At 34.1% G+C, this 14,003-nt stretch overlaps 1 protein-coding gene across 1 annotated transcript; it reads right to left on the bottom strand.

Moving 5' to 3' along the window:
- Positions 1-1,181, bottom strand: LOC145800508 (uncharacterized). The gene is made up of 5 exons (XM_082890197.1): positions 981-1,181; positions 812-901; positions 628-714; positions 191-532; positions 1-90 (listed from the first exon to the last, which is right to left on the bottom strand). Exons 1-5 carry the CDS (start codon positions 1,143-1,145, stop codon positions 1-3), a joined length of 774 nt encoding a protein of 257 aa, XP_082746323.1. The 5' UTR covers positions 1,146-1,181.
- Between the last annotated feature and the right edge of the window lie 12,822 nt (positions 1,182-14,003).

Genomic DNA, 14,003 nt, shown 5'->3' with positions numbered 1-14,003 from the left:
TTATACCTGATCTTCTGGTGATGGTGTATATGGATTCTCGTCTTCTGCAGATTCCCTAAATGCCCGGTGGCCACTCGATGCATCAGGAACCTATGTTAGTCAGTGTATAATGTGTTAATCATATTCGAATTTCATACATAATCTTGAGTGAAAATTGAACTATCAAACAATTGTGATGTTTATATGGAACCTGTCTGTTGGGATCCACACTCGCCCCCTGTGACACAAGGGCCATCATCTCAGCTCTCATCTGCTGCAAATGTGTAGAGAACTCTGCTCGCAGCTCCTCCCTCAACTCATCCCTTAGCTCAGCACGAACCTGCTGCGTGATCTGATCAATAGTCGATGGATGGGGTGTTGACTGTGATGGCCCAGCACCATCCTTATACACCACTCTCCGAGGCACGATTCTCCCGTATGTGCGACAATATCCATGTCTGTCATGACCTATCAACTCATGGAAAATGGCATTCCTAGCCTCCAAAGTCCGACCATCCTTAGGTAGCATAGAGAGTTGACGATTAAACTCATCCTGTATTGAATAAGACACACAAGTATACGCGAAATTAAGATGGTTGACACACAAAAAATAAACTTTAAATACAATCAAAGGTGTTTGGAAACTACCAAGGTCTGGATAACCTCTGGGTCATCTACTCTACGTGTCATAAGCCAAACATTCATCTTATCAGTAGACTCCCCCTTACTGGTCATCTAAATTTTTTTTTAGAAATATGAAAATTAGAATCCAAATAATTTGCAAATATACAATGTTTATTTATATAGAAAAATAAAACAATAAAATGTAAACCTCATGCCGTATCTGAGAGAAAGTAGTACGCCCTGTGGTATGAGCTATGCCGTGAGCTCGCCGATTTTTAGCGTTCCTACTTGCAATTTTCTATAACAAGTTCAACAAATGTAAGTATGTAAATATGATTTGTATGTTTACATATCATAAATATAATGTAATTGTATACCTCAGCATCGGAAGTACGCCAATACTCTACAAGTTGTTCCCACTGGCTTGGCACAACGTTCATAGGAACATCATCCTTCAGATTAGGATCAGAGCTTCTAGGCTTGAAATACTTAGCCTTAAGCTTGTTCTTGTGATCCTTCCATATACTGTTGCAGTTTTTCATGCAGATTGGCTTGTACTCCTCTGGACATATATTCAAATTGTCCTATAAAACACAAAGTTTAAGGCTAAGTATAACACAAATTTAGAATTCGAATTTGTGGACAAAAATATACTTTTACCTTCACATCCTTCCAGATAGCATCAACAATATCATTAGGCACACTGTTCCAGTCAACAAAAGTAAGAGGAACAATGTTACCATTCCGGACAATAATGCCAAGTTGAGTAGTTAACTTGGCCACGTTATCCCCTATTGGGCAGTAATTTCCATCAAATTGTATGTGCAGCTTTTTACCAGTACCCCACTCTTTAATGCCCTTGGCACATCCTCTACCACGCCTAGTCGAGGTTGATGAAGAACTAACATGACCTGCGATATACAATAATAATAAACAATATGCAATGGTAACAACCAAATGCAAATTTAAATAATGTGAATACAAATCATATCAAATAAACCTGATGTGGGCTGTGAAGAAGTCGAAGGGTCTGCAAAATACAATGAGAATAAACAAGTTATATATAATGAGCATAAATAAATGTATGTGTAAATAATTTTCATGCAAATCAAAGCAAATTTAAATACCTGCGGATGGCTCATAAGCTGATGATGATAGCTGCTGTGGTACCATTGATGGTGGACGCACCGATGGTAGACGTGGAGGCCGAGTACATGGTAGCTGCTGTGGTGCCACTGATGGTGGTCGATACGGTGGTAATGGCCCCTCAGATGGTGGTGGCACTAATGGCCCCTCCGATGCTGGCCGATGTGATGCCTTCTCTAATGGTGGTGCTACTGATGTCCTGTTATGTAGCACATCAGACATCATGCGCCGGGGATGATCAGGCTTCCTCTTCCTTCCCATAATAATCTGCAAGCAATATAACATTAATTGACATTAGAAACATAGACAATGGTTTGTCATCAACTATAATATGACATGAATTGAACTAATACAATTACAAAGACAAAGTAAATTAAGAAATTGATGATTAACTACAACCTTGGCCTTAATTGAATTACTAATGTTGATTACATATCAGCCCATTTGAACATCAACTGTTTCCCCTTCTGCGGCTTCCCTTACCCAACCAACTTCTTCATCACGAAGCATTATATTTTCTTCCAATTGTTGGCTCATGTATGGCTCGATTTGTGGATCAGTTGAACTCATATCAAATAAACCTCTTTGAGACATCTTCACCACGACTTGCCAGTCTGGTTGTAACGGGTCTGCAACATACCAAACTTGCTCTGCTTGGGACGCCAAGATGAAAGGTTCATTGGTAATTCGATCATCTCGGTACAACAAATGATTGAAGTTCACCAACGTGAAATTGAAGACATCTTCTTTCTTTCCGTGAATGTTGTCAATCCAATCACACTTAAACAACACATGTTTCTTCTCATTGGAATATCGAATCTCAACAATATCTGTCAATTGTCCATAATAGTACACAGACCCCAGACGAGGATTCTTGTCTTTTCGACTAGCATAACTTATGGTATCTGCCTTCAAAGCTACACCACAATTTTGTGTGGCTCGATGATCATCCATGGCCTTTACTCGATACCGAAACCCATTCAGTATATACCCATTGAACCTCCTTGCCAGGTTATGAGGACCATTTGCCAATAGAATAATCTCTTCAGAAAGTATGACATCAGTAGTCCTTCGCAAAGTTTGGACCTATTTAACACGAAATGTAAAATTTAAAATATAGATCGACTTAAGTAACTAGAATCTATAGAGTTAAATACATACATGTTCCTTGAACCAAATGTGAAAAGTTTCAAAATGTTCACGCCGAAGTTGATGATCGTCGACACGAGGCATTTTGAGCTTAAGTACTTCAAGGTGTTTGCTGTGTAGATTGAAATTTTAGCCATACAAAAATTTTAGTTGAAAATTCAATAAAACATAATAAAATATTGAGTGAGTGACTTAACCTACTTTATGAATGGTTGAACCGTGCTTGTATTGCATAAGATGTACCGATGAGCTTGTACCCAAGAAGTATTATCAAGATAAAAGCTTGTGTTTTCACCAGTAGCATGACCCAAATTATCAGCACCACTATAGTTCCTCACGGGTCGACTAGATTTGGTTTCCACATCACTGAGATATTGTGCACAAAAAATCATGCATTCTTCCATAAGATATCCTTTAGCAATTGATCCTTCAGGACGAGCTCTATTACGCACGTATTGCTTTAAAGTAAGAAGATACCTCACAATTGGATACATCCATCGAAACTAAATCGCTCCACCCAATAACGCTTCATCAGCTAGATGTATAGGCAAGTGCTCCATTATATCAAAAAAACTCGGAGGAAATATTTTCTCTAGATGACAAAGTGTTACAGCGATACGATCTTTAATATATTGCAAATCCGTCGCACGATTCACTTTCGAACACAATTGTCTAAAGAAATTGCTCAATTCAATCAAGGGTTCAATTACATTCTTCGGTAACGATCTGCGAATAGCCAATGGAATAAGTTGTTGCATCAGAATATGACTATCGTGGCTCTTAAGACCCCCAATGCTTCTATCATGTAAGCGCACACGACGTGATATATTGGATGAATACCCGTCGGGAACTCTTACTTCCTTCAACACTTTCAGGAACAAATCTTTCTCATCCTTGGTCATCGTGAATTGTGCTGGTGGTAAATAGGCTTTATTCGACCCTCTTAACTGCAAATGTAGGGGTTTTCTAATATTCATATCTTGTAAATCACGCCGAGCATTGACACCATCCTTCGATTTTCCTGCAACCCCTAATATTGTCCACAACACATTGTCACAAACATTCTTCTCTATATGCATCACATCGAGGTTGTGTCTTATTAGATTGTGCTCCCAATATGGCAATTCATAAAAGATACTCTTTTTCTTCCAACTATGGGTGCGATGTCCAGCTTTCTCCTTCTCTACCTGTCTCCTATGCCTCTCCTTAAGGTCATCCCTATTGTATTGGGTTAAAATACCCTCAGATTCTAATTGTAGCAACATCTCAGTTCCAGACAACAATTTTGGTTTGAGTCTGACTTCCCGACTACCATCAAATGATACTTTATCCTTCCGGAATTTATGGCCAGTAGGTAAAAATCTGCGATGACCCAAGTATGATTGTTTCCTACTATGCTTCAACCAACACGATGTAGTTTCCTTATTGCAACAAGGACATGCATATTCTCCTTTAGTGCTCCATCCTGACAAGTTTGCGTATGCAGGAAAATCACTAATTGTCCACAGTAAAGCTGCATGCATTTGAAACATTTGATTTGTTGATGCATCAAATGTTGACACACCCTTATTCCATAGTTCTTTCAACTCCTCAATCAACGGTTGCATATAAACATCAATCTTGTCACCAGGTCCTTTCGGGCCGTCAATAAGCACAGATAAAATTAGAAATGGTTGCTTCATGCACATCCATGGCGGCAAGTTGTATGGAATGAGCACAACAGGCCAAGTGCTATGAACTATGTTCATCGTCCTGAATGGGTTAAAACCATCAGATGCTAAGCCAAGCCTTACACTTCGGCAATCATTACTAAAGTCAATATTCCGACGGTCAAAATCTTTCCATGCAAGGGAGTCAGCAGGATGCCTGAAGACACCATCATTAGTTCGTTCCTCTGCATGCCATCTCATTAACTTGGCCGTCTTGGATGACATAAACAACCTCTGCAACCTTGACTTTAAAGGAAAATACCTCATCTGTTTTGCAGCTACTTGTTTGCCACCTGTGTTAGGACCATTTGAACCACCATCACCATTTGATTTCCATCTAGAACTGTTGCATATGACACATTTATCAAGATTGGCGTCCTCGTTTCGAAACAACATGCAACTGTTGGGACATGCATCCCACGTCTCATACGTGAAGCCCAAATCTGTTGTGACCTTTTGAGCTTTATAATATGAGTCCGGGAGTTTCACACCCAACGGAAACGCCTCATTCAATAACTCAAGCAACATGTCAACAGACTTGTCCGTCCACTGATTAAGCACCTTCAAATGTAGAAGTCGAACAATGAATGACAAAGATGTGAACTTCTAACAACCCGGATACAATTCACTTTGTGCATCTTGAAGAAGTTTGAAATACTTTGCAGTCTCTGCATTTGGACCGAGCTGGGGTTCAGATGCACGGGGATCAGGCCCCTGTGGTTCATCACCCTCAACACTTGTACCGGCATGTGGATTTCCCATAGCCCCTTGTATCATTCCAATCATATCATCTCCAATGTCTAAATTAGCTAATGTTTCATTCTCTCGATTACTATGCAGAGATATGTAAGATTCCCCATGATTAATCCAATGTTTGTATTTTTTAAAAAAACCATTCAAAATCAGATGCTCCCGTACACCATCTCGTACAAAATAGTATCGATTCTCACACTTCCTACACGGACAACTGATCATCGAACCTTCAACCCTATTGGTGTAGGCAAACACAAGGAATTCATCAATCCCATTAATGTATTCACTCGACATCCTATTTGGCAAATCAATCCAACTCTTATCCATCATCTGTACACATCCACAAGAATATCTCACCAAAGTAACTCTAAATATAATACCTACACATAAATATTCACTCGACATCCTATTTGGCAAATTAACGAAATGTCTAAAATTCCTATTTAAGGTTTAAATTAATTAAATTAAAAATTTAAGATTTATTTTATTATAAGGGTTAAAATCCTGTTTTTTTTTGTATTTTTTTTATTTTCTCTTAAATATTTTTATGACTTATTTAAACATTTGCAATTTAAATTTGTAATCGAACCATTACATGTGTATGATATCAAACCCCCATTGTCAAAATTTTATTTCGTTAGTAAAGTTTTTTCAGACCTCCACTGACTTTCCATGGTTAAAAACACCCCCATTAGTTAAAGATAAAACTTCATGACTTTATAATTGAGTTTGTCTCATGGTTATTTGTAATTGAATCTTCTTAAACACCAATATAATTTGAGACGATTTAAACAATTAAAGTATTAGTTTAATTTATTTCGTTCTTAAGTTCGTAAACTCAACACAAGTAACTAAAAAATACCAAAAATAATATATTTTTAATGTTTGACTAGCTGAAACTACTAACTGCATTTACTGAGCCAAAACTACGAAAACTAAAATAGCTAACTTGATAGTTATTAGTTCAATGGAGTTGAAATTTAGTGATTTAATCACTGTTTTAATTAAAAAAATAAAAATAACTATTTTGATAGAGATGCTCTAATATAATATGAATAAGAAAATAGTTGTTTGGCCGGATGATGTGGTTGTCTAAATTATAAGATTAAAATTTTTCACATTATGTTAGGTTGCTACTGTTACTGATTTTGACAAACTATTTCTAATTAGAGCATATGATTTGGAAAAAATAAAAAAATAAAAAACTTGAAGGATTGAATGGTAAAATTGATAATTTATGGATGAAATAGAAAAAAAAAATGATAATAGTTGAAGAGATATAAATGAAAACAACCATAAAAATAATTAAAAAAATTAAAAACACTAATTGATAATAGTTGTACAGCAAGCCAATGGCAAAGATAGTGAAGAGTATTGAGGTTAAAGATGAATTCTCACCGTTTGTTGTTTCGTTTTCACCAAGGGGGCCAAACCCAATTACATTAATAAACAGATTTATATATATATATATATATATACATATATATAGACAGATTTATTAATAACCATGAGACAAATCTGTTATATATAGACAGATTTCAGATTTATATACATATATATAGATAGATTTATTAATTCAAGTATGTTCTTAATTAAAGTATGTTATTAATAAACAGATTTATATACATATATATAGACAGATTTATATATATATATAGACAGATTTATATATATAGATTTCAGATAAACAGATTTATATATATATATAGACAGATTTCAGATTTATATATATATATAGATTTATATACATTGCATATATATATATAGACAGATATATATATATATACACAGACCGAGAGAGAGAGAGAGAGAGAGAGAGAGAGAGCATACGCAGAGGGAGAGAGAGTCGTCGCCGGAGCACCACTCTTGTCGCCGGAGCCGTCGCCGTCGCCGCCGCACCACCGCTGTCTTCCTCGTAGGCCGTTTGGGAAATTTGGGGGTGAAGTTAGGGATTTGGGGAGGAGGATCGAGCGGCAGGCAACAGGAAAAAGAAGGGTTTTTTTTTTGGACTTTTTGCGACGGTATGATGTAGACCATCGCAAATAGAAGGAAAAACGGCGCCGTTTGAATTAATCCTTTTTTGCGACGGCAAATTTCCGTCGCAAATGATATATGCCGTCTCAAAAAAAAGGTTTTTTGCGACGGTTTTATTTACCGTCGCTAATACTTCCGCATTTCCGACCCCTCTGCTTAGTTTCATTACCGACGGGTCAGTACCGTCGCTAAAGGCTATTATTTGCGACAGGTGAAGTTACCGTCGCAAAAAACCGTTTTTTGCGACGGGGGGCGCGGCGTCGCTAAAAACTCCGTGTTTTTTGCTATGTTTTCCTGTAGTGCTCATTATAGTTTAGTATAATATATTAAGTATGTTTTAAGTCAAAAAAAAATTAAAGAAGATCTAAACTAACTTAAAATAAATTGACCTATTAAAAAATTGAAAGACCCTTTCAAAAAAAATTAACATTATTATCCATTGAAAATAGATCAAAATATAGTTTAGTGTAATATATTATGTATGTTTTAAGTCCAAAAAAAATAAAAAAATTAAAGAAGACCCAAATTAACTTAAAATAAATTGACCCATTAAAAAATTGAAAGGCCCATTTAAAATAATTAACATTGTTATCCATTGAAAATGATTTTGCAAAAAAACTAGATTATGCAAGTATGATTGATTTATTTGCTTCTGAAAATACAAGAAGAGCGAGGATCAAGTAATACTTATTAATTATTGTAATGTAATGCTAAGTATTTTTTGTAATTTTGACACAAATCTTTTGTTCTTTACCTTCAAAATTGTTTTTCATTCAATGAAAAAAAAATGTGAAAGGCCCCATAATTTATTAGTTGATTATCGATTTTGGACCCCGAAAATCTCAAGACCGGGCCTAACTTTGACCTATGTGCAAATAATCCCTTGTCATTTAAAAAATGTACATAACTTTCATATATTTTATAGAATAATGTATATCGTCAGACCTGTTAACGACTTAAGAGAAAAGATTGAAATACTCTTACAGATAAGTAATCTCATTATGCAAATCACAAACATTTTCATAATTTTTGTGGGAGTCAAAACTCACTTCTATGAAGCACGGATACTTCAAAAAGGGTGACGTATCCGTATCGGATACTTATCGGATACCGATACTCTTCGGATACTCGCGGATACGTATCAGATACTTCTTAAAAGTATCAGATACTTCTTAATTAATTTTTTTATTAATTTTGAAGTATCGGATACTTAATTTTGAAGTATCGGATACTCGAAGTTATATATTACTTATAATATTGTGTTTAGTTCTTTGATAAGAGGAATATAGTGAGAGTTAAAGTAATAGAATTTGTCAAATTGATGTATCCTTGTTATCTCTCTCACTTCTCTCTCGCTTTTTCACTCTCTCACGTTTCTTCTCTCTGCTCTCATTCTTTTTTTAGTGTTGGCATGTAAGGATGATGTTTAATTTACATTTGCTTTTGCTTTTGCTTTTGCTTTTAGTTTTGGATGTTTTATGAATGTTTGAGCACTTTTAGGTTAATAGAAATCTCTCTCCTTATTTATTAATTTACTTTAAATTTTATTTTCATGCATATTACATTATTAAAATTATTAAAAAAAATAAATTATGAATGTATCCCCGTTGTACCCGTATTGTACTTTTTAAAATTTTGACATATCGCCATATCCACATCCCCATATCACCATATTCGTATCCGTGCTTCCTAGGCTATCATTGATGACTTAAAAAAGTATATTTGCTAAAATTTTTATTTAAGAATGGTTTTTTGGCTTTAACTAAGGTCTTGTGATATTCAATGATGAAGGGAAACAAGTTGAAGCTATTGACCTTGAAGACTCTTAGTTTTATAGGAATCTTTCTTCTTTATCAAGTTGTCTTTTGCTTTAGGTTTTATTTTTATGCATACTGCATTACTAAAAATTGTTAAAATAATATTTTTTACGAACGTATCCCGCCGTATCCGTATCCTAGTTTTTCAAATTTTGTCGTATCGCCGTATCCGTATCGTATCGTATCCGTATCCCGTATCCGTATCCGTGCTTCCTAGACTCACTTTAACTTCATGTGTTTTGTTTCTTGTGCGGTTTACCCACTTAACATTTAAAAATAAGCATATAACTCCTTTATATCTGTTGGAGTATGTGTGAAGGTAGATTCCCACATCAGATAAAGAGTAAAAAGATGTAGGCTTTAATATACATTAGATGAGCTCTCCACTTATAAACTTAAGCTTTTAAGTGGATATGAGTTTCAAATAATGTATGTTAGGCTTTGATATTTGATACCTTGTTGTGCACTTGTGGGCTCTTAGATATATTAAGGGGGAGTGTGTATGATCTATAATGAACATGCTGATGATAGATCAAACTCAAGGGAAGAAAAGCAAGATCCGATGTTTGGTTCACATATGAAGGGGAGATTGTTGGAGCATGTGTGAATGTAGAGTCCTATATTGGATAAAGAGTAAAAGGAGATAAGTCTTAATATACATTAGATGGACTCTCCACTTTCCACTTATAAGCTTAAGTTTTAAATATGTATGAGTTCTAAATAATATATGTTGGGTCTTGACATGGTTGTTGTGTGCTTGTGGACTCTTATAGGCTTAACTTTTTAAGTGTGTATAAGTTCTAAATAATGTATGTTGGGTCTTGATATAGTTGTTGTGTGTTTATAAACTCTTATAAATTTAACTTTTTAAGTGTGTATAAGTTTCAAATAATATATATTGGGTCTTGATATGGTTGCTGTGCGCTTGTGAATTCTTTAATTAGCTAATAACATCTTATTTCAAATTTCCTATTAACTTAGACGGAACGTTTGATATGTACTATAATTTACAAACCACTATTTTCAAATGACCAAATAAAAAAGAAGATAAGTAAAAGTTCGCCCTGCTTAATAATTATCCTGTATTCAGAAAGTACTTTTCTCATTAATATTACGTACCCAAAATTTTTAAACAAAATTTTGTTGAGAAATATGTGGGATCGAGATCCTTCGATACATGAAATCTCAACTACTCGGTTTTTGCTTTTTTTGGATTTTTAAGCTGACCCATCAGAAACAGAGTTTACTGTTCTCTCATAGCTAGGAGACAACACTTTCTACTGTTGGCATTAAATGGCATCTGTATATGGTTACTACTACTACTCTACTACATACAATTACAGTTGTATGCATGCTACTGGAAAAAGACCCTCTCTCTCTGTGTGTCTCAGCTAGAAGAAGCTGTATATAAATTGCCTTTCTCATTAATAAAAAGTGTTTGGTGAGTCATGACTCAGAGAGCCCCTTTGGGTCCTAGTCCGGCGCCGCCTGTCTGTGTATACACAATTATATATGTAAGTATATATATAGTGTCCTCTTCTCTTCTCTTCTCTTCTCTAGGTTGAAAGAGGAGACTCTCTGATATTTCGTTTTCATGAACACACTTTATATAAATAAATGCATAGGGGTTGCTTTTTTAGGAGGTTCTAAATTTATGTATACACACTCATGCCAATGCCAATCTCAACCTAGTGAGGACCACTCAACTCTCATCACCATCATCATCGTCATCGTCCAAGTATATGTTACAAGTGTGTAGTTCTCTAGGACACTTTCTTACTTCTGGTTGGTGTGGCCACCTAGTCACGGAGTCACCTTTGTCTGTTTGTAGCAATGGCCTTAGTTACGACTTCATATGAAAAATACAGTGAAAATTACGGAAAAAAAAGTTTCACCTTTGTAACAAAAATAAATTTTATCAATTTAAATATTAAAATTTTAATTTATTTTCAATTTAAACTATTTATCTATTTTGGAGGGGGGCGCGGGTCAGTTGCGGCCACGAAACTTCTAATTCGCCATCCGTCCGCCTGATTGGCGGATTGGAGAAAATCAATCCGCATTCGTCCGTCAATCTGGTGGATGTGGATTAAGCGGATTGTCGGATGGATACGAATCAGTTTGGCGGTTTAAAAATTTATAAATTTTCAACATAATTCAACTTGTGCACTTCCTAAAAAAAAGAGAAAGAAAGTATTATAGTTAGTGACTGAAAAAAAGTATTACAAGCACTGCATGCCTCATCCACATAAAGTATCACGTAAAGTATTACATAAAGTATTACAATCAGTGGTTCTTAAAATATAAAAACAATTCAAACCACCAAAACCATGAATAGAGTAGTAGTAGAGATTATATGCCTTTGTGCTGTTACATTTATATCTGTTTTTAAAAACAAAAATCAACTAGCATATATCATTTTTTATTTATTTATTATTTTTAGAGTTAGATTTAAAAATAAAAAAATACAGATAAATAATACATTAATTTTTTTTCAATTCAAAAAATATATTCAAGTTGAAAACTCTTTTTCAAACAAAATATTTAAACTCTTTTTCAATTGAAAACACACAGAATATCTAAACAAATTGAAAATACAAAATCTTACAAATTATTAGGGATGCTCGTGGTTTGATGGTTCGGTTGTGGCTAAAAGAACCTCAAATTCGCCATCCATCCAAAACTAGGCGGATTGAAAAAAATCAATCTGCAACCGTTCGTTTGTCATCATGTATCCGTTCAAAATGTAGCGGATTGGTTCAGTTTGGTTGGTTTGGGCAGATTGATATATCCGCTGCTCACCCCTAATTTCTGTTATGTAAAATCGATGGAAAAATGAGTATTTTAGACATTTTATATATATTTACGTTTAATTTGATAACTAAAATACTCTTAACCGTTGGCTTTACTTAACAAAAGTAGGCGATTGGTTTAAATTGAAAACCATTCAACATATTAGAATTAAAAATAATAAAATTATAAACTAGGGTTTATTTTGTTAATAGATTCAAACTCTGGATTTATTTATTTATAATTGTACCAAAAATATTAATAAAAAAGGAGAGCAAATTGTTTCGATAATCCCTATACTTTTGCCTTGTATCATTTTATTTCTTATAATTTTAATTGATTTGACTTTGACTTAAATTTATGATTGTGTCTTAATTTAGTTCAGTTGATTACACTAATTAGCGTTTTGCATGGAAAATATGCCCGTAGCAAGCATGTGTCATACTCTAGAGGGAGAAATTATAAACTTGCTTAATTTAATGAATTAATTGCAACCACTGGCGTTATTGATTAAATCAAATTGACATAAAATTTTAAATTAGAAGTCAAAATCGAATTAATTAAAAATGTAAAGACAAAAATGATTCAAAAACACAATATGCAAGGACTACAAGTGTAAATTGTTATTTTATTTTTATTTTTTATATATAAAAAAACTAGGCTGTATTTATGGAATCTAACTAAATTAATCATTTTTGTATCAAGTACAACTTTAAAATTAACTCAAATATTACTATACGTATTACGAAAAGAAGAAGAAGAAGAAGAAGAAAGAGAGTAGGAGAGGGAGAGAAATTAATTTTGTATATATTGGAAAATATTATACAAATTAAAGTTCAATCGGAAGATGCTAAGTCTTGTTTGTTTGTCGTATTAGGTTGAATGAGATTATTAATATGATAGAATTGTGTGAAGAGATTACTAGTCTAGTAGTATTAGATTGGAGATGTAAAAAATATTATTTTTGTTTATGTTCTAGTGTAGTGATATTAGTTAGTTGACATTAAATCTATGAACTACATACAAGTTGGCGTTATATAGAATGTGGTTTTGTTATTTTTGTAAAGTGAGGAACAATATAGCTTTTCTACCTTCAATCTCATAAGATTAGATTTTAATATCACCTCCACGTGACATTGCTAGTCCCTTGGAAGGAAGGTTTATAGTCCTATGGGACTCTTACGATTTTAAAAATTAATTTTTTTTAGTGTTTTTTTAAAAAAAATCTAGGAAAAAAATGTGCAAAACAGTAGAGAAATTTGCCTTGTTTGTAGGTTTTTATTTTATTTTTATAGCTAAAACTTGATGTTCCCCAAATAGGCATAATCCCATGACAAATTTTCAAAATAAACATGATTTTTTTGTATATCCCACATTACTACTAATCTAATACCATCCTTCATCTCTTAAAACAAATAGGACGTAAAGGAGTTAAGAATGTTTGCTCTAGGGAAGGAAGAAAAAGGATCGAAAGTTAGTCCAGCATGCTATTTCTGGTTTTGGAGGAGTTGGAGTTGAGCTTTGAAGCTTTTTCATTTAAATTTTTTTCCAACGGGTTTATGATTTCATCATTGATGTCAAGGCTGACATATGTTTGTTTGCATCTTAAAGATTTAGCATTTTGTGTTAGGAATTGTTGAAAATCAAGCCACGTTTTCATCAGATGCCATATGCATCAAGCCCTTTTCTTTATTTCATATGCTTTCGGTGATTAATTTATTTCATATGCTTTCGGTGGTTAATCAAGCTAGTTATTATAATAATAAACAGAGTGTATGCTGATATATATGTAATATATATTAATGTATAGTTAAATATGTAGTGGCCTCGTGGCCTGCTTGTTTGTGTTTTTGGCCTCGTGGTCTCGTGGCCTCCATCTGATCATATTGTATAAACCTCCTATATAATGGAGTAGCATTGTAAGGCTTAAGAGATTGAAATAAAAGAGTCTATGTTTAGTCTTTCAATCACTCTCTCTCTCTCTCAATATTAATATTTCATG

This window comes from Camellia sinensis, chromosome 10, assembly GCF_055761805.1.
Source record: "Camellia sinensis isolate YWXY chromosome 10, ASM5576180v1, whole genome shotgun sequence".
In the NCBI taxonomy this organism is placed as follows: domain Eukaryota; kingdom Viridiplantae; phylum Streptophyta; class Magnoliopsida; order Ericales; family Theaceae; genus Camellia; species Camellia sinensis.
The sequence above is the reverse complement of the archived record's forward strand: the minus strand, read 5'-3'. Positions and strand labels throughout refer to the sequence as shown.